Here is a 22,495-nt window from a genome sequence, read left to right on the forward strand (position 1 = left end):
ACCAACACCAGCCTGTCCATGACTTTACAAGTAAGCGTGATGCTGCTAGCAAGGGAGGGCAGTTAGCCCACACCTTCTGGAAGGCAATATGGCACCACACATGAGAAGCCTTAAGCAGTTGGTACTATGACATCTAGAAATCTATAAAAAAGGCTAATCAGATGACAGGCAAGACTTAACTACAAGACTGTTGGTCACACTGTCTGTAAAAGCAAAACACAGGAACAACGTGGGTGCCTAAACGGCACAGTTCAACACAAAGTGCAATGAGATTACTGAAAGCAAGAGTTGCCTGATAATTATGAACCGGAGAAAATTTAGGAAAGCTATGTATACAAAAACTCAGTGTTAAAAAATTTTCTTTTTTGGGGACAGAGATAGACAATAGTTTAAAAAAACAAAAGAAGGGGGCTTCAAAAGGTCCGTGGAAAATTGAGTTAAAAGATAATGGAATTTTCCCATGGATTTTTGAAGCTTCTTCAAATAAGAAAATCCTAAATATTCATTTGGCCAAGATCTCCTTGCCCCCCACCAGGAACGAATGGCCCCGGTGAGTCTCCGAGGGTAGGAAGACAGGATCTCTCCTGCACAGCAGCTGGTAGTTTCAAACTGCTGACCTTGCAGTTAGCAGCCGGATGTGTAAACACTATACCGCCAGGGCTCTTTTGCAAAGAAGAGTGTCTTTTGTTTGTTTTTGCTTCAGAGCAGAGAGCCAGGATGAGGGTGGTTTAGCCTGTGGCTGATGTACGCAATCCTCCCAGCTGCTGTTAAGCCCGAAGGCTGTGTTCGGAGAGCAAGCACCGAGCACTGGTCTGCTGTCCTAGCTCATGGTGCCAGAGGGAGGCTCACTGGGGGCAGAAGGCAGCTGGACAAAGCGGAAGGGAGCATCAGGCGCAGTGAGCGGACGACAAACAGCAGCCCCACACCTGCACCTGAAAACGTACCCTGCCTGGGCACAAGGACAATCTTGGGCCACCAAGTCCCGAGAGCCCTTCGTCCCGTCCTGTTAGGGCCAGGGAAGGAGGAACTCAGGCCCACCTGTCTAGCAGCTCACTGGACACCGCTGGCCTGGCCTGCTGCCCTTTGGCTTCTGCCAGCCACTCCTTCACTGAGTAAAAAACCCCTGGGCCTGAGCTCTAGGAGCGTCTGTGCTCCAGGACAGGACGGGAAAGGGCAGCGGTGTCCTCAGGTCTGCGAGGGAAGGTACACTGGGGAAGCCTGCCCAAGTTTCACAGGTGGGTGCCAGCGGCCACCTCTGGAGGCAGCACTGCCCTGCAGGGTCACTCCTTGGTGGCTCTCAGACTTGCGGTATGTGTTATGGGAGTCTGAGCACCTTGCCGGCAGTCCCTGGAACACTGCAAATAACACCCAAAATCCCGTCAGGAGAGTGAACTCATCTAGGATACTCAGATGCAGAGACAGAAGTTTACCAGCTGTCACTAGGGTCTGGCAAACATGCTGAATGGTTGAAGCGCTTGGCTGCTAACCAAAAGGTGGGCCATTTGAGACCACCCAGAGGTGCCTTGAAAGAAAGGGGATCCACATGTGGAAAAGCCGCCTCTGGAGCCACTGTGGAGTACAGCTACACTCAGACGGGCACAGGGCCGCCGGGGCTCGGCACTGATGGCAACTAGGACCGCAAGAGGACTGAGGAGGAGGGATGATGGGAGGGACTGCTGGAGGGCCCCGAGTTTCCCTTTGGGGTGACGCAGAGCTTTTTAGGAAGTGGGGGAGTGGGCTGGGTAGCACAACAGTGAATGTAACTGACACCACTGACCTGTAGATGTACCAGGCGGGGGGGGGGGGGGTAGGGTGTCAAGTGGCCAACTTGGAAGTCTCTTACCCCCAACAAAACCCACAGATGTTAGGTTCAGCCGCTAACAGCCATCGTCTCTCTTTATCCCAAATTTGATTCCTGCATCTCTGCTTCCGAAGGGTGTCTAAGGTCTTCTGACCTACCTCTTTGTGCATCTGCTGTACCTGCACCCTCTACACATCCAGCCGTGGGCCCCTGGTCTTCGCTCTCGGTACCCCTCAGAGAGCTAGGCCCCTGCCACACTTCAGCCCGCCCCTCCACTCCGCAGGGAGAACACCCAAGTCTCTTTACCCGACACTGCCCCGGGGAAGAAACTCTGGCTCCCGAGCTCCCGTGTCCGCTCACCTTCTCCCAGCAATGGGTGCAATCACACCTACACGTCTTGGGTACTTAGTACTTGCGTTGCTGTTCTAAGCACTTCTTCATTAATCCTCACAGCCCTGTGAGGCAGGAACACCATGACGACCCCATTTTCCAGAGCGGAAACTACGGTGTTGAGTAGCTCGTCCAATATTGGCAACTAAGAAGTGACAGGCTGGAGGTGAACCCGGAAGTGCGTGCTCATAGCCACTCGGCAACGCTGCTTTGGCAAATACGAATGGACTGCAATCTTCTGCTTTTTAGTCACCCGTAAACCCTGGGTGATTGTTTGCCAACAGTTGTCCAAGAAAGGGTGACTCCTCTGTTTGAATGCAATTTATCTTCATGGCCATGGAGTTGATGCCGAGTGACGGTGACCCATGAGGACACGGTAGAGTTCCCGGGAGTTTCTGGGACTGTAGCTCTTTATGGGAGCAGCTGGCCATTCTGATCACAGCCCAAAGCATAATCAGCATGCAGCCAGAGCTCCTGTGGTGAACAGGCCCACAGGGGTCTTACTGAGTCTGCTAACGTGCTTCCTCTTGCTCCACCTCAAATGCAGGTCTCCGTGACATCACGTCTCATAGCAGAGTCCCTCAGGTTCCTTGCTGCAAGAGCGCTACAAGCTCTCTCTGTCCTCTCCACTCCAGCCTCCCAAACGCTCAAAGTGATTTTCCAAAAATGCCTGACACCTTCATTCAAGTACTGACTGAACAACCTCACTGGCTCTGCACAGCAGGTACCCCACCCCAGGCTCTGTGAAGTGGAACCAGATAGAGTCCATTCTAGGTGGTTTCTAGTGTGTTATCCGCTCTCCGCCCACGCCACACACTCAGTGCAGGAACCTCCCAGACCGCGCCCGCACTTACAAGCAGGCTCCCCCAAACTCGGGCCATGTCCTTCCGAAAAAACTTGTGTTTGTGCTCTTGAAATTTTTGGTTATGAACTACCTGAGCAGGCAAGCACTCTCCATTATCGGTGTGTAGATAATTGTAGATAAGCCACTTCCTACTGCTCTGGTTCACCTAGTCGTGGGCATCAAGTGACCGCAAAGTCAGCAGTTTGGAACCACGAGCACTCCGCAGGACAGACAAGGCATTCTACTCCTACAAAGAGTTACACTCTCAGAAACTCACCGGGTCAGTTCTACCCCGTCCTATAGGGTCACTATGAGTTGGCATCAATTTGATGGCAGTGAGTTTGGTTTGGTACGTACATGAACCCTTTTATTTGACACACTCAGTTCTTCCCTCACACTAGGAACACTTTCTTCCACGACATCTCCGAACAGTTTTCTTCTTTATGTGCTGGGCTTGTATCCAGTCTGGTGGCCAGCAAACTGGCTGTCAGCGCTTTTAGTAAGTACATGTAGATCGGAGGTAAAATTGAAAATGAAGATAAAACTATCATAGTTTCATTTCTAAAACTTTTAAGGATATTATTCAGATAATTGATGATTTCATTTGTTTGTAAAACTGCATTTATGGGGGCTGGCCCCAATCCCAACTACATGGACACCTGCCCCTCCCCTCCCCCCAGAATTTATATCAGAGGACAGCAGTGAAGCTGCAGCTCTCTGGGAGAGGGACACATCTGATCAGAGCACACAGGAGCAAATGAAGGGGGAGGGAGAGAGAGTGGAGCACATCCTGCCCCACCAACCCACTCAGAGCAGCCAAGCCATACAGAAGACCATACGGCATCCCTCATTGAGCCATAGCCCTACAGGGGACAACAATGGAGGCAGTGTTGGAATTCTGACTGATCTGATCCCACCACACGGAGGCAAAACACTGAGGGTGTGCAACAGAACAGCCAGGGGAGCAGAGCAACGAAGTCCCCAGGGAATATCAAAAATAGACTTTGGGGCCAGGGCTTTGCACCCCATCAGACTTGACCGGAAAACACTCCGAAACACTAACAAACAGTCCTTCAACTAACTACAAGCTTTTCTTTCTTGTTTTTGTGTTTTGTTTTGGTCATTGGCTTTTTGTTGTTGTTGTTTTGTTTTCTTTTATTGCTTGGTTTTGTTCTGTCTTGTTTTTGTGTATGTTATTATCTCCACAGGTTTGTCTAAATAAGATAGGCTAGATGAACAATCTGGAGGAGAAAACAACAGGGACCAATGGTTCCAGGGGGACATGGGAGGGGGACGGTGGGGAGAAAAGGAAGTGGTGTTAACAAACTCAGGGACAAGGGAACAGCAAGTGATCCAAATCGGTGGTGAGGAGAGTGCAGGAGGCCTGGTAGGACATGACTAAGGGTAATGTAACTGAGAGGAATTACTGAAACCCTAATGAAGGCTGAACATGACAGTGGGACAAGAGCAAAGTAAAAAGAAATAGAGGAAATAGCTAGGAGGCAAAGGACATTTATAGAGGTTTAAAAGCATGTACATATGTAAATATATTTATATATGAGGATGGGGAAATAGATCTATGTGCATATATTTATAGGTTTAGCACTAAGGTACCAAATGAACTTTGGGCCTCCACTCAAGTACTCCCTCAATGCAAGAACACTTTGTTCTATTAAACTGGCATTCCAAGATGCTCACCTTCCCAAAGGGATCGCTGAAGACAAAGAGGATGCATAAGCAAATGTGGTGAAGAAAGCTGATGGTGCCCACCTAAGAAAAGATATATCTGGGGTCTTAAAGGCTTGAAGGTAAACAAGCGGCCATCTAGTTCAGAAGCAACAAAGTCCACATGGAAGAAGCAAACCACAGCATGTGTGATCACAAGGTGTCGAAGGGATCAGGTATCAAAGAACAAAAAAACAAATAATTGTGAATGAGGGGAAGTGCAGACTGGGGACCCAAGAACCAACTGTAGGCAATAGGACATCCCCTTACAGAAGGGTCGTGGGGAGGAGATAAGCCAGTCAGGGTACAGTGTAGCAACGATAAAATATACAACTTTCCTCTAGTTCTTTAATGCTTTCTCCATCCCCACCCCACCCCACTATCATGATCCCAATTCTACCTTACAAATCTGGCTAGACAAGAGGATGTACACTGGTACAGATAAGAGCTGAAAACACAGGGAATCCAGGACAGATGATCCCTCAGGACCAGTGCTGAGAGTAGTGATACCGGGAGGATGGATGGAGGGTGGGGTAGAAAGGGAGGACGAATTACCAGGGTCTGCATTTAACCTCCTCCGTGAGGGGTGGGCAACAGAAAAGTGGGTGAAGGGAGATGTTGGGCAGTGTAAGACAAGAAAAAATAATAAAATCTATAAATTATCAAGGGTTCATGAGGGAGGTGAGGAGCGAGGAGGGAGGGGAAAAAATGAGGAGCTGATACCAAGGGCTCAAGTAGAAAGCAAATGTTTTGAGAATGATGATGGCAACAAATGTACAAATGTGCTTGACATATGGATCTATGTAAGGATTGTGATAAGAGTTATGTGAGCCCAAAATAATGATTAAATTAATAAAGATAAAGAAGATTGAAAGACACATGGAAATAATTATCCAGTGCATCAATAGACTACCCAAACAGCAATGTCCACAACCTTAAAACCAGACTATCTAAGTTATGCCTAGCTACTACCATTAACTGCTCTGAAAAGAATCACATTATAAAGTTCTAGATATAGGAGAAAAATGTGGATTAGAAGTCAAAATCATTAATAAAACAAAAACTGCCAAGCTTAACTGGTTAGATGTCAACTGGTAAAACCCTTGAAGACTCTGGACTTCCTGTCTAGAACTGAACCCCAGAGAGGTCTATGTGGGAACAATAATCAGAGATGGCACACTGAGAGAACTGCAACACATTAGACGAAACAAAACATGTGGGAGTTGTTGAATGTAAAGACTGATGATCTGCGCTGTAAACCTTTACCCAATTAACAATAAATAGTTCACAAACAAAAAACCTCCATAAAACTGTATTTATGGCTCTTGAATAACTTTTAAACTGTTGTGAAGACAGGATTGGCTCTTCCGTCCCACAAGTGCTGATCCCAGAGCTGGGCAGTCCTTATCCCTGTGTGGGATGGTCTTATCTTTCACTGTCCCATAAATCTTTTCTTTGTGTCAATAGTTCAATTTCATATAGAACATCATTTGGATTTTCATTTACCTCCTCAGCTTTATTTACATCATCTTTTAGGCCTACCCTAGTTATTCATTTGCTGTTGAAAGCTCTTACTTTACTGAATTCATGTTCTACAGTGTGAAGTTCCCTTCGAGTGTCCTACGGGTCTGGGATATGTTTTTCTTTACTGGGATCCTCACTTATTTTTTGAAGGCTCTATTTACTTCATTCATTTTTATTAAAATTTTATTACATAATTAGAAGGGGTTTTGGTTTTTTAAATCATTTTTGATCTTTGTGTTTCTGCTAACATGCAAGCCACAAAGTCACAAAGGAATGATCCAAAATGACTTTCACATCTTTATCTACGGCAGCAACCCCTTTGGGGGTGGGGGTGGGTCGCCTAAGGCTATTGGAAAACCCATACATATTTCATAATCTATAACCACATATTGTCTTGTGATTAATCACTATGCTTTAATTATGTTCAATTTGTAACAATGAAAATATGTCCTGCATATCAGACAGATAGTTACATTACAATTATGAAGTAGCAATGACAATAACGTTATGGTTGGGGGGTCACCACAACATGAGGAACTGCCACAGCATTAGGAAGGTGGAGAACCACTGATCTAGGACCCGCTGGATTTTTCCTTATAAGCTAGCCCTCCAGGGCAAGGTTCTGCTCTCTGGACACCAGAGGGCACTGCAGGAAAAGTCAAGGACTAGCAGGGACTGCCTGCCACCTCTGCTGGGGCATCTGGAACCTGCTCTCACTTCTGGGACTCTGTCACAGCTCCCTAACTACAGTCCACTCCTCCCCCAGCCAAAGACATCCCTTGCCTGTGGATTTGGGCTTCTTTCAACTCAAGACCATGCCGTAAGAAACAAGTCCTGGGTGTCAAGTAGAGAGAGAAGTAAGTGGCTTAATGTCCCTTTACTCTTCCATCTTTAATATACCCAAGAGGCAACGCTTTTTACTTTAGAACGGCTTCTCTTGAGAGTAAATCCCCATTTGTTTAGTGGTTATAAATTGGGCTGCTAACCGCAAGGTAAGCAGTTCAAAACCACCAGCCACTCCAATAGAGACAAAGCTTTCCATTCCTGTAAAGCAGTGGTTCTCAACCTTCCTAACACCGAGACCCTTTCATACAGTTCCTCATGTGTGGTGACCCCCCCAACCATAAGATTATTTTTGTTGCTACTTCATCACTGTCATTTTGCTACTGTTATGAATTGGGCAACCCCTGTGAAAGGGTCGTTTGACCCCCAAAGGGGTCATGACCCACAGGTTGAGAACCGCTGCTATAAAGCGTGCCAGTCTTGGAAGCCCACAGGGGCCCTTCTGCTTTCCTATCCGCTCGCTATGTGCTGGAATGGACTCCATGGCACGGAGTTCAGTTTGGGAATAGAAAATACAGAAATTTTGTTTTCTGCACAAACACATGAACATAAGATTAGAATGCACCATAACTGTGCTCTTGAAAAGTACGAGACACACACACAGACACACACACACCCACTCACTCTGTTACTGTACAGATAGCTGGCCCGAGAGCCGCAGAGTGGAGTGCATACAGACCTCGGCGGAAGGCCCATCCTGTCTCTCAGGACACACTTCGTACTTAGATGCTCTGTGAGTCTTCTTCTCTGAGGGCGCCTTCGCCTCACTCTGCTTTCTCAGAAGTTCACAGTGGTCTGCTTCATTCTTCACCGGCACTTGCTGGTTACTCCCTTGACAAAAAAAAAAAAAAAAGCTAGCTAATTATTTCCCTTTGAATTCCTATGACAAAACAATCAATACTTTGCTGTAACAAGGTTTAGACCAAAGGATTGTCTTTGACCTCTGCAGTGCCCTGAAAATTGATTGTCTATAGGTGGGAATGCTCTGTAATGAACAGTTCTACATTTCAAAATTAAAAAAAATATTTTTTTGTTTGTTCATATTGGGAGTTTATCTGCAGAGGGTCATTGGTGTGACTCTCCTGAATTTCTGCTAAATGCTTCTGTTTTTCAGTCTGTGAAACCCAGGTTTGACAGACCTACGGGGGCAGCAAGCAGAATAGGGGATCCTGGGGGGTACAGGGTGGCGGGGGCTGTTCCAGAGGAAGAAAATGCTTTGGAACTGAAGCGGCAGCAAGTGTCCCATACTGCTTGATACGCTTCAACTGTGAAACGGCATGGCATCAGTGCTAGCTCCCCAATAAGATGCTTTGTCTTTAAAAACAAGAGTTCTACAAATAGTCTTTAAAAGAGGCCCAGGGGTGGTGGCTGGGCCACAGTCTTAGTTTTCTGATCAATGCTCTTAAAGCTGAGCTGCCAGATTCTCAAGTTCTGTTCTTTATAAGTGAAGAGATCACCACCAAACATGCAAAGTGTCAGCTCCAGAGGGCAGTGAAAAACGTGGTGAAGGCCTACCCCTACATTCAGTCCCCCAGTGCCTAACCTCTCGAGATGACGGCTCTGTGACGCCCCGACAGACGTGGATGTGGACAGAGATGCCCTTCTTGAAACATGCCCGCTGCCCCCACTGCACTTCTGGAGAGTTCATTCCTTAGGGGAACTTTTTCCACCCCTTACCTCACAATAAAATCAAATCAACCTCAGCCCCACAATAAATAACTAGTCAGTCTTTTCATTCGAGGAGCAAAGTTTTTAAAAAATATTTCCTTCTTGCCCCCTTAACCAAAGCTCCCTAACAATCCCTTTGAGATCTGGGCCTATTTAGGTGGATTACCACATAGTGAATCATTCGTACAAAGCAAGCTGCCTGCTCCAGTGGACTACATGACGGACAAGAAGGCCCTCCCTCACAAAGCACACCAAACGCAAAGAAAACACGTCACCTTTCACATGGACACGTGGTCACAGAACTTGATACAAATCTGAGAGCCTATAAAAGTACCGGGCAAGCAAAGGGCGCACACCACCTTTTAACTTTTCGAGGTTTAGAAAGAAGCAGGGCATGTGAGGATCTCTGCTATCCACCTAGCACAGCAAAGATGAAATGATTTGCATAGCATAATCAGCTTGGGATATTTTAATGAATAGACCGGCCAAAGTCTTACCCAGAGGCAAGGCATCTTTGATCACTACGCAATGCTTCCTTTAACAAGAGAGAACTTTAAATGTCCAGTTTGTACAGAATATGAATCAAAGGCAATTAAGGAAGCGCTCAGGCATTTCCACCCTCCTCGGATAGATAGTCGAGCATCACCCTGCATTGTTTAGATGTCCCCAGTTAGAGGCTAGGGAGCCCGGGTGCGCCATGGGTGACAAGCTGAGCTACAAACGCCACGGTTAGCAGTTCAGAACCACTAGCCAGCCACTCCTCAAAGAAAGAGGCTCTCTACTCCTGTAACGAGCTAGTCCTATGAGGCTGTGTGTATAAGCAAATTAAAGAGACAGTGACCCTTTTCATGACCCTAAGCAGAAAGCAATGACATAATCTGCTGGCTATTCCTCTCTGACAGGTTTGTCTTTAGCCATCGTCTTGCTTGATACGATTCAACTTATTGCTTGATAAGATTCAAAGCATCTTATTGGGGAGCTAGTACTGATGTCATACCATTTCATAGTTTACCAGCCTGGCTGATAAACACAGTGGGATTAATTGAAGGGCAGAGAGCTGCACACTGGTCCGATGATTCAAGAGCCTCTCCTTCCTTGTCTCTCACTCTTTACTCATCGGACCAGTGTGCAGCTGCCTTGCTTGGTCTTTTCCTCAATTTAAAGGGCACACTACCTGTCGGATGCCTAGCCTGTGGACTGTGTCACTGTAAGTTGAGGTCCTTTAAGCCCACACGATTGGAATGTTCATCTCCGGAGCTGGGGACTGACAGTTGGTGACCTGCCTTGCTGTTTGCTGCCTGTGCTGGGATAGCCTAGCTCTCTCTCTCTCTCTCTCTCTCTCTCTCTCTACAGAGGACTACCTGGCGGCTCTCAAGACTCGAAGGACTGCTAGTGTCTCACAACTCTATCACAGGAGTGAGTCGCACTGAGCCATTTGAACTGCTTTATAATTTACCTGTTCATTTCTTGTATTATATATCAATCTGTTTATAATTTAACAGTTCATTTATTGTGTTATATAACTATCTTTATAAATATATATATAATTATCAGCAACCTAGTTTTATCTCTCTAACGCAGCACCCCATCAGACTCAACCAGAAAATACCCCTAAAGGTCAACAAACAGATCTTGAACTATTTACAGGCTTTTCTTTTTCATGTCATTGGTTTTCTTTTCTTTTGTTGCTTTGTCTTGCTCTGTCTTGTTTTTGTGTATATTATTATCTCTACAGGTCTATCTAAATAAGATAGATGGGATAAACAATCTGAAGGAGAAAACAATGGGACCAATGATTGGGGGAGAGGGACATGGGAGAAGAGGAGGCAGGGGTAAAGAAGTGGGTGTTCACAAACCCCGGGACAAGGGAACAGTTGAGGAGGGTGTAGGAGGCCTGGTTGGGCTTGATCAAGGGCAATGTAACCAAGAGGAATTATTGAAACCCAAATGAAGGCTGAGCATGATAGCAGGCCTAGAGGAAGGTAAAAGGAAATAGAGAAAAGAACTAAGAGGTAAAGGGCATTTATAGAGTTCTAAATACAGGCATGTACATACATAAATATATTTGTATATTACAATGGGGAATAGATTTCTGTACATGTATTTATAGGTTTAGCATTAAGGAAGCAGATGGACATTAAGCCTCTACTCAAGCACACCCTCAATGCAAGAACACTTTGTTCTATTAAACTGGCTTCCCATGATGCTCACCTTCTCGACACAGTCACTGAAGACAAAGCAGGTGCATAAGCAAATGTGGTGAAGGAAGCTGATGGTGCCCAGCTATCAAAAGATATAGTGTCTGGAATCTTAAAGGCTTGAAGATAAACAAACAAGCGGCCATCTAGCTGGGAAGCAACAAAGTCTACATGGAAGAAGCACGCTAGCCTGTGTGATCATGAGGTGTCAATAGAATCAGGTATCAGGCATCAAAGAGCCTGATAAAAAATCATATCATTGTGAATGAGGGGGGATGCAAAGTGGAAACCCAAAGCCCAACTGTAGGCAACTGGACATCCCCTTACAGAAGGGTCTCAGGGAGGATATGAGCCAGTCAGGGTGCAGTATAGCAATGATGAAACATACAGCTTTCCTCTAGTTCTTTAATGCTTCCTTCCCCCCACTATCATGACCCTAATTCTACCTTACAAATCCAGCTAGACCAGAGCATGTACATGGGTACAGATAAGAGCTGGAAACACAGGGAATCAGGACAGAGAAACCCCTCAGGACCAATATTGAAAGTAGCCATACCAGGAGGTAAGGGGACGGTGGACTTGCTGATTCAACTCCTGGATCGCAGTCTCCACAATGAACCATCACGTACCTCCTTGCCTCCCTGGGTCTCCAGCTCCATCCTTCCTTTTTCAAACCTCTCAACTTTGCCCGTGGGTACATGCTGCCCTTTGGTCTTATTTTTGTTGATTTGCTTACCTTATTATTGTGACCTTGTGGTTACTCACTGGGCTGCAATCCACCTGCCAATGTTTACCTCGATTTTCTTTAAAATTTGTTGAAAAATTTTCAACGCAATATTACTTTAAAAAAATCTAAATGCTACCTTCAAACTACAATGACCTTTCCCTACTTTTCTCAATCCTTACATTTGTTCCCACTACACTTACTTATTTTCAAATCCTTAAGTTACACAAACATTTTAAACTGATGACAGGAACGTGGGGGAAAAAGCTCCACAATCATTTAGCATCTTCAAAATCGTCTTAGAACACAGCGCAGGAGAGCACACGGTGAAACCTACACGGCAGCTTGGGCTCCGCGTCGGCTGTTGTCAGCACGATGGAAAGTCACAGGCCTTTCATCCATTCTCACTCGAGATCCAGTCAGCCATCACTCTGGCACTACTTAACATCGGCCCCCACGCCCCCCTCCCGCCCACGCCAGGATCAGCAAGACAGAAACAAAAACAGACCCGCAGTGGAACGATCCTGTGCCTTTAAATCATTCTAAGCCTATTCGTAAGGAGCTCCAGGTGGGCAGAGGGTTGGGGGCACCCAGAGCTGCGAACCCCAGTGTTCTAGACCCGCTAGCCCAGCGGGTCTCAACCTGGGGGTTGTGACCCCTTTTGGGGGTCAAACGATCCTTTCACAGGGGTCGCCTAAGACCATCAGAAAACACAGATTTCCGATGGTTGGGGGGTCACCAGGTGTCTACTAAATGCAAGGAGACGATGCTCCTCGGTCCCAGGACGTCTGCATCGACGCGATGGCAGGGAGGGTTGGTCGATAGCTTTTGGTTTTTGCCTTGCCCAGCTGTAATCTGCACAAGAAGGAGAGACCCTGGCAGGTTTTTAACCACCTACCGGGGAAAGGCACACCTCTTTTGCATCCCCTCATTAAACTGGCCACCCTCGGGGAAGTGGCATCACAAGGTTGCCTGGACTCGACCGTTGGCTTTAAACCTCCACTACAGGGCAGGCCAATCACCGGGATGGCACAGGCTGGGGCAACCAGCGTTCTGCTCAAGTTGGGCGCATCATCCGGAGCCTGGCGATTAACCGCAGTGGAAACACAAATTCTTATCCTCTGAGCCACGCGAGGCAGCTCGTCCATTTCCAAGCACGGTGACGTGGCGGGCAGTCCCGCCCGCATCCCCAACCCGCCCCCGAGGGTCTGCAGGCACACCCAGACATCTGATGGACCAAATGGACACAGGAAAAAGCAGTTATAGAGGATGAGGCCCTCAAAGAGCTAAAATGTTAAAAGTCTGTGAAAAGCCACCGTCTCTTAAATGCTGTGGTCAAGCCTAAAGGCTCACCTATACAGACTGGAAAAGCTTACTAGGGCTCACTCCACGCCACCCTTCCACAGAGTATCTGGGGAGGAAATACAAGAAGAGGCGCCCAACGCCCCCTCCCCTGCCATAAATTACCTGGGGAGAAGTCACACTGGGACTTTATATGGAGATCTGGGCCGGTGGCACTATCCCAGGTAGAGGACACAGCAGACATGTCACACTGCAGACACAAGTCCCGCCCATGCCAGGAGCAAGAGTGCAGACCGATGGGAAGGGGTGCACTCGAGCACCGTGCAGCCGCCCACACCACCTCTGACTCACACGGAACCCCTAAAGCTCAGCGTGGCTTCCTGCTCCACGTGTAAACACTCCTGAGAGCCAGCCAACCCAACGCTGTTTCTGCATCCGCTCTCCATACCAAGGAGTGAAAGATGTGATGCTATACTTAAGTGCTCCAAATAAGGCCAGTGGAGACTGAGTTTTCCAGATCGAAGAGTATGAGCAGTGTGGCTTTAACAGAAACAAATGCATGCAAATAATCAGGAGGGACAGCAGCTAAGCAGTCAGCATACACACTCGAGTATCAGCCCACCTGAAGCTCAGCCGAGGCACCTAATTTTACCACAAAGACGGCATTAAAAATGTGCTGAAAAACTCGGCTTCTACACAAGTGTATGTGGCTTATGCTGGCAACCAGAGAACTCAGTGTAAGTCTAATGGAAATCTCACATGTAGAGCATCTATCTTCCAAGTCCAGTGTTACTTACGTTTTCATTACGAGAACCCCTATTTGCCCTCAACCAAGGGACAAAACTAACAGAAGACCTTGGGCCAGGCCACGTAAGGCAGTGGCATCTGTTACCCAGAGTGGCTGATGTTTTGCTTATTCAGGGACAGTTCGTGGACTGATTCATTTTGGCAAGCAGTCTGAAATGCTAAAATAAAGGATAACGAGGAAGCATCCATATTCTCCAATAATAAAACTCGATACCAAGTTCTGCTCAACATTAGGTCCTAAATTATAATTAAAACACCTTCACCACGACCCTCCAAAGAGCTGGTGCCTTACCTTAGACTAGAAATCGCATTTCACCACGTGCGCCTCAGCTACAGCCTCCTGGGTGAACACTCGGTTTTAAAACTAGAAGAAATCCCATTAAAAATGGACAGGGGACCAACAGGGGAGGGGAATAAAAAGATTACCATTATTTTTCCTGGGAATCTCTGGCAAGTCTGAGTGGTGCTGAGGTGAGTTCCTTGGCAGGTAATTTTCAGGTACTTTCTTAGAGGCCTTCACAGGGCATAGCTCACGCTCCTTGAGCTCAGCTCCCGTTTCTAAAGTTTTAGGGTCAGTTTCCTTAGGAAACATACATGTCTGTACTGCCTCCTTCATACTGCATTCTGAAGAAGCATCGCTGGCCACCACTGTGCTTTGCAGTGTGTTTTCTTCTTTCGTCAACAGGTTTGGGGGGAGGGCGAGGTTCTTCTGCAGGCTGGCATTTATGCCGCTTGTGTATTTGAGGGGCACCCAGTTCTCGGCCGCCACGTCAGTGCAGACGTCCTCCTTCGCTGCAGACAGGGAGCTGCCGGGAGCGGAAGTCTGTCTGTCCTCAGCGGCCGTGCTGGCGGGAGGCGCGCTGGCTTTGTGTTTACTGTAAGACACTGAGCACTTGTGCTTCTTCTGAGAATGGCCGTAGGTTGCTGGGCTCCGCTTGGCAGCATTCTGGATCCTGCTGTGAGGAGCGCTTCCAGGAAGGCAGCTTCTGGCCCGGCCTTTCTCAGCAGGGCCATAGACAGCGAGGAAATTCTTGCAGTTGCTTCTGCAGTTAAGGAGAGAAACACATAACATGTTGGCAAACCACAGAACGGGGCAGCCCTCGGGTCCGCGTATGGGAAGGGCTTTGCTGCCCACGGGGCACCATGCATCTACATGTGTACACGCAAAAATGTCTTCCAATGGAAGGAGTGCTATAGCTGTTCACACAATGACCAGCTGAAGCAAATCCTGCTGGGAATAAGAGTGACACAATGTGTACTACTGTACGATAAAAGCTTAAATAACCAGAGATTGAATATATGAAAAGTGAAACAACAGCAAAAAAAACAAACCAAAACAAAAGCACACCTCCCTCCACACTGTGGGACGCTTACTTGTGAGGAAGGGGGCTGATTGCATCCACCGGACTGTTGTTTTGCTGTGAAGAAGGGCTAGCATTTTGCCTCTGCTTTGACTTCATAAATTCCATCAGAATGTACTGGGCTTGCTGGAAGGCTATTAAGATCACCCCCATCAGGGACAAACTGGGGAAGTAAGCGACAAGGTTCAGTACTGCATGGCTCTTACTGGCAACGCAGAGACTAATCCCACTACCGAGGAGCAGAAAACAATGGATGTGCAACGGCTAAAGATCGGGCACGAAAATTCCGTACGCTGTGTGCTACCATCACGGCCAACAACTTTTTTGTTTTGTATTGGGTATTTTATTTTTGCCAACAACTCTGAAAGGTTTTTAAACGTGTCCTAAAACTGTGTTCTTTACAGATTTTCGACAGACTTAAAAAAAAAATGTTGTCAGGACCGAACCACTTTGAAAGGCTCCTCTGATTCTCCTTATCCCAAACGGCCCAGGTGCGGTGCTCGCGCAGGAGACTGGACCGCATCCGCCAATCGCCAGTGAGCACAGGGGGACCTAAAGGACCATGATTGTCTGCTAACACTTGTTGCACGAATCTCTCTTACAGGTCGTTTGCTCTGACTTTAAATCGCTTTGTTACTAGTCTGCCTACATCTCTTGCAAGCGATAGAAATAAATGCCACTCGATTCACATGCTTTGAACAGACTGAGCCACAAGCATCTCACACAACCAGCCAGATGACACCTCTACCCGGTGGTGAGGGAGGAGTGGAGGAGAACGTGGAGGGAGAGGGGTGGGGCTTACCCGACAAAGAACACGGTGAGCCTCCAGAATGACTCCTCCCAGCTGGGCCCGGGAACCACGTCTGCGCACAAGGGCAACAGGTGGTGCGGGAGGGTCACGTTGAGAGTGAAGTGAAATTCCAGGTGGGCAGCAGTCACCAGGGTCAGCTCCCGGATGACCCAGGAAGAGGTGAAGTCTGGAGTAAACCTAACAACCAGAGACGCATCTTCATTCACCGCGACTGTTTCCACTGTCGTCATGAAACCAGGTCACCATAGTGACAGCCAAGTTTCTGACCTCCACCGCATCCACACAGAAAACCAAAGCCACCGTGGCATTGTTCATTCTGCCCCACAGCAGCCCTCCACGGCACAGGGAAGAATCAGGGCTTTCAAGATGGTTCGTCTTTATGAGAGGAGCAGCTGGTGGGCTTGAACTGCTAACCCTGCAGTTAACAGTTAACTCTCACTGCCCCACTGGGCTCTTAAATCCTGCCACCAAACTCACTGCCATTGAGTCAATTCCGACTCGCAATAACCCTATATAGGATAGAAAATACAACTGTTCCTTAGGGTTTCCACAATTGTAAATCTTTACAGAACCTCGTCTGGTGGGTCTGAACCAGTGGTCAGGAGCCCAGCACTTAACCCACTGCGCCACTAGTGACCCTTTACATAACTACATAAAAAGATCGTATCAAAGGAGAGCGGGTCTTTTCTCCCCTACAGTAGTCTGCACATCCCAAAAGTGAACCCTGACACTTACACAATGCTGATGTCCCGGGAGGAGTTGGGATCCAGGGAAAACTGATGACAATCCAGCACTTCGAAGCCATACCCCTGACAATTATACCCATTAATCTTCAGCGATGACACGGTAACAGGAAGAGGTCCGATGTTCTCCACTTTAAAGTTCTTTGTAACAGATAAAATTTGCTTGCTGTCTTTCAGTTCTAGTGGGGACAAAAATAAACATTTAGTATACAAAAGCAGTGGAATTGGTTTTCAAATCTCCATGTATTAAATCAGCCTGAAATGTAAGGGGGTGTGGAAGGGGGCAGTCAGGTTTTCAGGGTATGATTTCTGCCTAATTTCGAATAGATTCAGTTATCCAGCCAGAACACACTAAGAAATACTTCAGTTGTCAAGCGAAATGCTCTGCCTCCGTGCCAAAAGTAGCCATCCAGGTCTCCTCTGTGGCCTTGCACTTAAGAAAAGCTAATGCTGCCTCTTCTCAAAAGCCGGTTCACTTGGCCTTACCATGGGCTTGCGCTTACATCCCCACTGGCTGGCTTACGAGCTCGTGGCCGGTCCTCAACGCACATTGGGCCAGGGTGTGCATGCAAACCCAGCTCATCGACCAAACGCACAAAGGAACCCCGGTGATGTAAACAGGTAAGCGCTTGGCTGTTGACAGAAGGGTGAGTGGCTGGAACCCTCTCCAGAGGATCCACGGAGGAAAGGCCTGGCAATCTGCTTTGTAAAAAGATTACAAAGCACCCCTAAGAGGCAGTTCCACTCGATCAGATGGGTGGCTATGAGTTAAAAGCAACAGCACCCACCCACCAGCTGGACAGGCAGTTCAACTCATGCTGCGCTGCGATGCCACCAAGTAGGTAAGCCCTTGCACGAACGCGCGGCCCCGCATTTTACTCACAGAGTTTTAAAAAAAGCTACACAATTTAGAAAGCTAAAAAAAATATATTTTGTTGTATAGATTTCGCAGTATTCCCTGCCTCTGCATTTTGGGGTCAGCTCTGAACTGGTGCATGGAACCAGCCGGATCCCCTTCTCAAAGGCAGCTCTCCCTCATGAGCGCAGTGTCCCTCGCCCCACCGCCACACACACAGAACAAGGACACACATCAGCACGTGCTGACTGTGCCAAGCAGTCTCACCGCCCGCTCTTGTCCTACACCACGTGCGGTTACCCGAGAGCACTTTCAGTGTTCTCCTGGCACCAAGAGGAACACCAGGCAAACAAGCCAGAAGTCACCCCAAACACTTCCATCTAGTGTTTGGGGGCTTTGTTCCAGAGAAGATACCGAAACTAACCCCAACTACGGTAACTACTTTGGGGCGGGACGTTGTAAAGGCCCGCCACTTAAATGCGTGCAGCATCGAGAAATTTCCAGTGGGACATTGAACTGTGGGATGAAGTCTCTGTCAGACACAGTAGCCGCTAGCGAGACCTGGCTGCTTGAACTTAAGCTCGTTAAAAATCAAGCGAGCTTAGGAAGTCGCATGGTGGGCTCCACCTGTCCGTTCTCCGTGCTGTGGCTACGGCACTGGGGTGCGCAGCAGACACACCGGGCCCATCGCTACGAACTCTCTCCGTCAGCACACATGTAACCCTCAGTTTCCGTGACAGCCTAGGAAACTGACACCAAAGGCATTGCTCCGCATTATTTCTCTTTAAGTATTTATTATTACACTGGCAATTAAAGGAGCCTGGTGGTGCTGTTGATTAAGCACTGGATTGCTAAGCTGCTCCGTGGGACAAAGACGCGGCCCGTGCCGCTGTAAGGATCCACAGCCTCAGCATCCTGCACGGGCTGCCGGGGGTCTCAATCACCTCCACAGCAGTGGGTGCAGGTTTTCTGGTTGATACTAGCAATTTACCAATTATGTTTTCCCTCCCCATAGTCTATTGTTTTAATTGGGTTAAACAAGTAAAGTTATTGCTCTGATCTCTAGGGCTGGGGTCCTCAAACTTTTTAAACAGGGGGCCAGTTCACTGTCCCTCAACCCCATTGGAGGGCCAGACTATAGTTTATAAAAACACTATGAACAAATTCCTATGCACACTGCACATACCTTATTTTGAAGTAAAAAGCAAAAAGGGGCAAAAACATCCGGGGGGCCGGATAAATGTCATCGGGGGGCTGCATGTGGCCCGCGGGTCATAGTTTGAGGACACCTGCTCTAGAGAGCACCAGCCTGAGTCCGAACATCTTTTCCTGGTTTTACAATTTATAACAAAGCTCTAGGGTCTTCCTGCCCTTCGCTTCAGCACCAAGACGTTCCCAGGAGAGTACCCACGTCTAGACTCACGTCGCCGGCAGTCCATCAGTGTGGACTCGGGCACCTTGAACCGGAGGGAGCCTCCAGCACCAGGAAGTCTTCCACCCACTCTCAGCAGCTCCTTCGCTCCAAACCCTTCCACACCAACCATGTCGATAATGGTCAAGTTATTCCTATAGGGAAAGGGGGACACACACACAAAAAAGGGGGACACACAAAAAAAGGTATTCCAATAATCACAGGATATGCACGGGCTAACATACCTATTCTTAGTTAGCAAAGACATCTTCAAAATTAAAAACAGCTGATTAAAAATCAATCAATTAAAGTGTGGCCAATCCTAGGAGGTAGGGCACATCCCCAAGGAACGGAAGCTGCTTGGGCAAAGGAGTCAGAGACACGATCTTTACCCTCTAACCAGGGACAGAGGACGCAGACCTGGTTTTTATTGTTCTGTTGCAGAAATCTATCTCACATTTGCCAATGCAATAGCTATCACCTGCATCCATCATGCTGCGTGCAACCATTAACTAAACATTCCCCGCTTTCTAAATAAACTTTATTTTTTGGCTTCTGGAGCTATAATCTCTGCAGAAGCAGATTGCCATTATTTGTCCCCTGAAGAGAAGTTGGAAAGGAGGGTTCTATCCAATACAAAAGGAAGGGGGGAAAGGGCGCTAGAAGGGAAAGCTAGAGAAAGGGACATTAAGAGGGAAGCGAGGAAACAGACGTGTGGAACGAACTGTCGTAGAACCTTCTGGCTAACCAAGAAACCCAGCTGTGTACTCCTCAGGCTTGCCTGCTCCCTGCTCTCCTACCAGCCTCCCACAAGCCTCTCTACCTACTTGCACCTCTCCTCCAAAACTTACCCCAAACTGCCAGGAAGTGGGTTGGACTCGATATAATTTTAAGGGTGGGAAGGCCTCTGCTCCAAATCTCCATCACAAGTCATAAGGGTGACCGGTTCACTTCATCAGTCACCAATTCTTGTAGGTTACTAACTGCCCTTCTTGAGTGAATATTTTTACTACAGAAAGTAGTAAGTTGCTTTCACAGTACCTGACAAGGAATACGTGCCAGGTACCTTTTCCTTGGGATTTGCTCCACCCGATTCATAACAGTAGCAAAATGACAGCTATAAAGTAGCACCAAAAATAATGTTATGGTTGGGGTTCACCACTACACGAGGGCCTGTGTGAAAGGAAGGTTGGGAACCACTGCTCTGGGCCTTCCCAAGGCCAACATTTCGCAGGGTCTAACTGACGGTGCGAGCTGATCATCCTCACTGATCGCTTAATCAGGTCTGAGATGGCAGCTGATAACGTGAGTCTGGTATCTGCTGGGTCACATGGCAGCGTTGTAAGCAGACATTCCAATGGTACGGAAGGCAACAGGAAGATTTATAGGAAGAGAGGTTTTCCTGTTGTCAGAAAAGTATCGTAGAAGACTGAAACGGGAACACGCCACTGGACGAAGAGGTTTGGAAGCTCTCTGGTCTACGCCTGTCGTCGTCTTTTAACTAGGGGACAACTCTGCACAGAGACAACACTGACGACCACAGCAACGACCTGTATACACAGACATGCGATTTTCGCCCGGTTACACGGTATGCTTTGTGGATTCTGATCAATTCTGCATTTACTAGCAAATTCTTTTCAGCATTCTCAAGGGCCTATCTTAAGTCTATCTTTAGCGTCTCATTTCCACCCGTTTTAACATCTTACTGGTTCCTTCATTAACGAGGTAAACTTTGACATGAGTTCTTAAAAAAGGAACCAAAACGCCGGCCAGCGTGAGAGAGAAAGCGAAGGTTCCCATGAAGAGCGACACGCAGTCTTGCAAAGCCTTGGTGGTCGTTGCTGATAAACAAGGGCAGGGCTGGAGTCTAGCCTGTCAGTCAGGTCACGGTCAGTCAGAGGCCTTCCCCAGAGGATGGTGGGGACTTCCTCTTTCTCGGCCCTGGTCTTCCTGTTGACAAGCCCCGCAGAGACATGCTGAGACCCGGAAGAGCTCTCTCTCTGTTTCCCCTTCCTGTTGAAGAGCAGCACTTGAGGGGGAGCTGGAAGAGTCACGAGGGGACCCATGCCAGCGCTGAGACATTGCACCCACGGGCCTGTGATCTTCTTGCATTTTGGATCATTGCACCTGACTGTCCGTCTAGAGAGAGAATTATGGACTAGTATCGGACTTAGAAACTTGATCTAAACTGGACTGGGATGTTTTCTCAATTTACAATTGCTCTTTGATACAAAGCTCTCTCTTACACATGAGTGTCCCTGGATTTGTTTCTCTGGTCAACCCGGTCTAACTCAGTCCCTATACAACAGGGGTAGGTAGGGAACATCCAACCCACAGGCTGTAGAAAAAAACAAACTCACTGTCACTGAAGCCATGCCAACTCAAAGCAACCCTCTAGGACAGGGTGGAACTGCAACTGTGGGTTCCTGAGATTGTAACTCTTTTCTAGGAGCAGAAAGACCCATCTTTCTCCTACGGAATCTGAGGCCTGAAAAATCACTGTATCAGTTGACATCACCCACCTCACCAGGGAGCAGCAGTCCCAGCCACGGCATTAGGGGTGAGTGAATTAAATAGTTGACTGTGGCATAAAACATGCAAATGGCCCTTGGAGAAAACATGTGCCTGCTACATAGAGTCACAATCCGTCAGAAGCCTCTCAATGGCAGTAAGCACGGTTTGGGTTTTACTAGTAAAGAAACCACCAAAAATAAATTAACTGCTACAAGGAATCCAGACTCCATTTTCCATGTCTGGGATACTTTAACCTGAGATGAACTTACTAGTTTATCACTGAACTCAACAGAAGGGCAGGTTTGAAATGAAACATATTAACCAGGTACGAGAGGAGTCAGTCCCTACGAGGCGGAGGGGGTTAAGTGATGAGGTGCAAGAGGGCTGCCTTCTCCGTCACCCTCTCCTGCTCCGGTGAGTCCATGGGTGAGAGAAGAGACCCGACTGTGGCAGCCAAGAGGCAACGCAGTTCAAGTCTTCAGCTTCTGAGAGACGTTGGCCGTTCGCAGCCACCCTGGCCATCTGCTTCCATGCACATTACAGCCCCACAAACCTCACTCAGCAGCTCTATTCTGTCGCACGCGGCACAGCCGTGAAGTGGGCCAGATGGGACAGCAACTAGTTTTGTTTTCAGTTTTAGTAGCTAAAGGTTACACATTCTGGGGCAGAAGAGATTGAAACAGGGAGTGAGACAGAAGCAGAATAACCTGCAACCACAGCCCACTTACCTGATTAGTATGAGAGAGGCTACTTTTCCGTAGTCTGCTGGGGTGAACACGACACCCACCCTTCTCTTCTCCAAGGGCCGCAGGCTTATGTGCAGGATGCCCAACCGGGATACCTCAGAACGCATACCCTGCAAATTCGTAGTAAACACAGTTACGTCCTGTAAGGAAGTGTCGTCTGTGTTAGATACATATAGAGCTGTCCAGTCAGCAGTAACCCAGAGCGACCCTATGCACAACAGAGGGAA

At 47.7% G+C, this 22,495-nt stretch overlaps 1 protein-coding gene across 4 annotated transcripts in view; it reads right to left on the reverse strand.

The window, feature by feature from the left end:
* The window catches only part of TMEM131L (transmembrane 131 like), a 182,111-nt gene that overhangs the window by 18,659 nt on the left and 140,957 nt on the right, over positions 1–22,495 (reverse strand). For 2 of the 4 annotated variants that reach the window (XM_075543674.1, XM_075543673.1), the window contains exons 20-26: positions 22,251–22,378; positions 19,009–19,163; positions 16,734–16,920; positions 15,990–16,175; positions 15,201–15,350; positions 14,253–14,869; positions 7,807–7,958 (exon numbers count right to left, since the gene is read on the reverse strand). In XM_075543674.1, coding sequence (XP_075399789.1) covers positions 7,807–7,958; positions 14,253–14,869; positions 15,201–15,350; positions 15,990–16,175; positions 16,734–16,920; positions 19,009–19,163; positions 22,251–22,378 — 1,575 coding nt within the window. The remainder of the gene's footprint in view (positions 1–7,806; positions 7,959–14,252; positions 14,870–15,200; positions 15,351–15,989; positions 16,176–16,733; positions 16,921–19,008; positions 19,164–22,250; positions 22,379–22,495) is intronic. The other 2 variants (XM_075543676.1, XM_075543675.1) reach the window with 1 other exon arrangement.

The sequence above is a fragment of the Tenrec ecaudatus genome, chromosome 3 (assembly GCF_050624435.1).
Source record: "Tenrec ecaudatus isolate mTenEca1 chromosome 3, mTenEca1.hap1, whole genome shotgun sequence".
NCBI classification, from domain to species: Eukaryota; Metazoa; Chordata; class Mammalia; order Afrosoricida; family Tenrecidae; genus Tenrec; species Tenrec ecaudatus.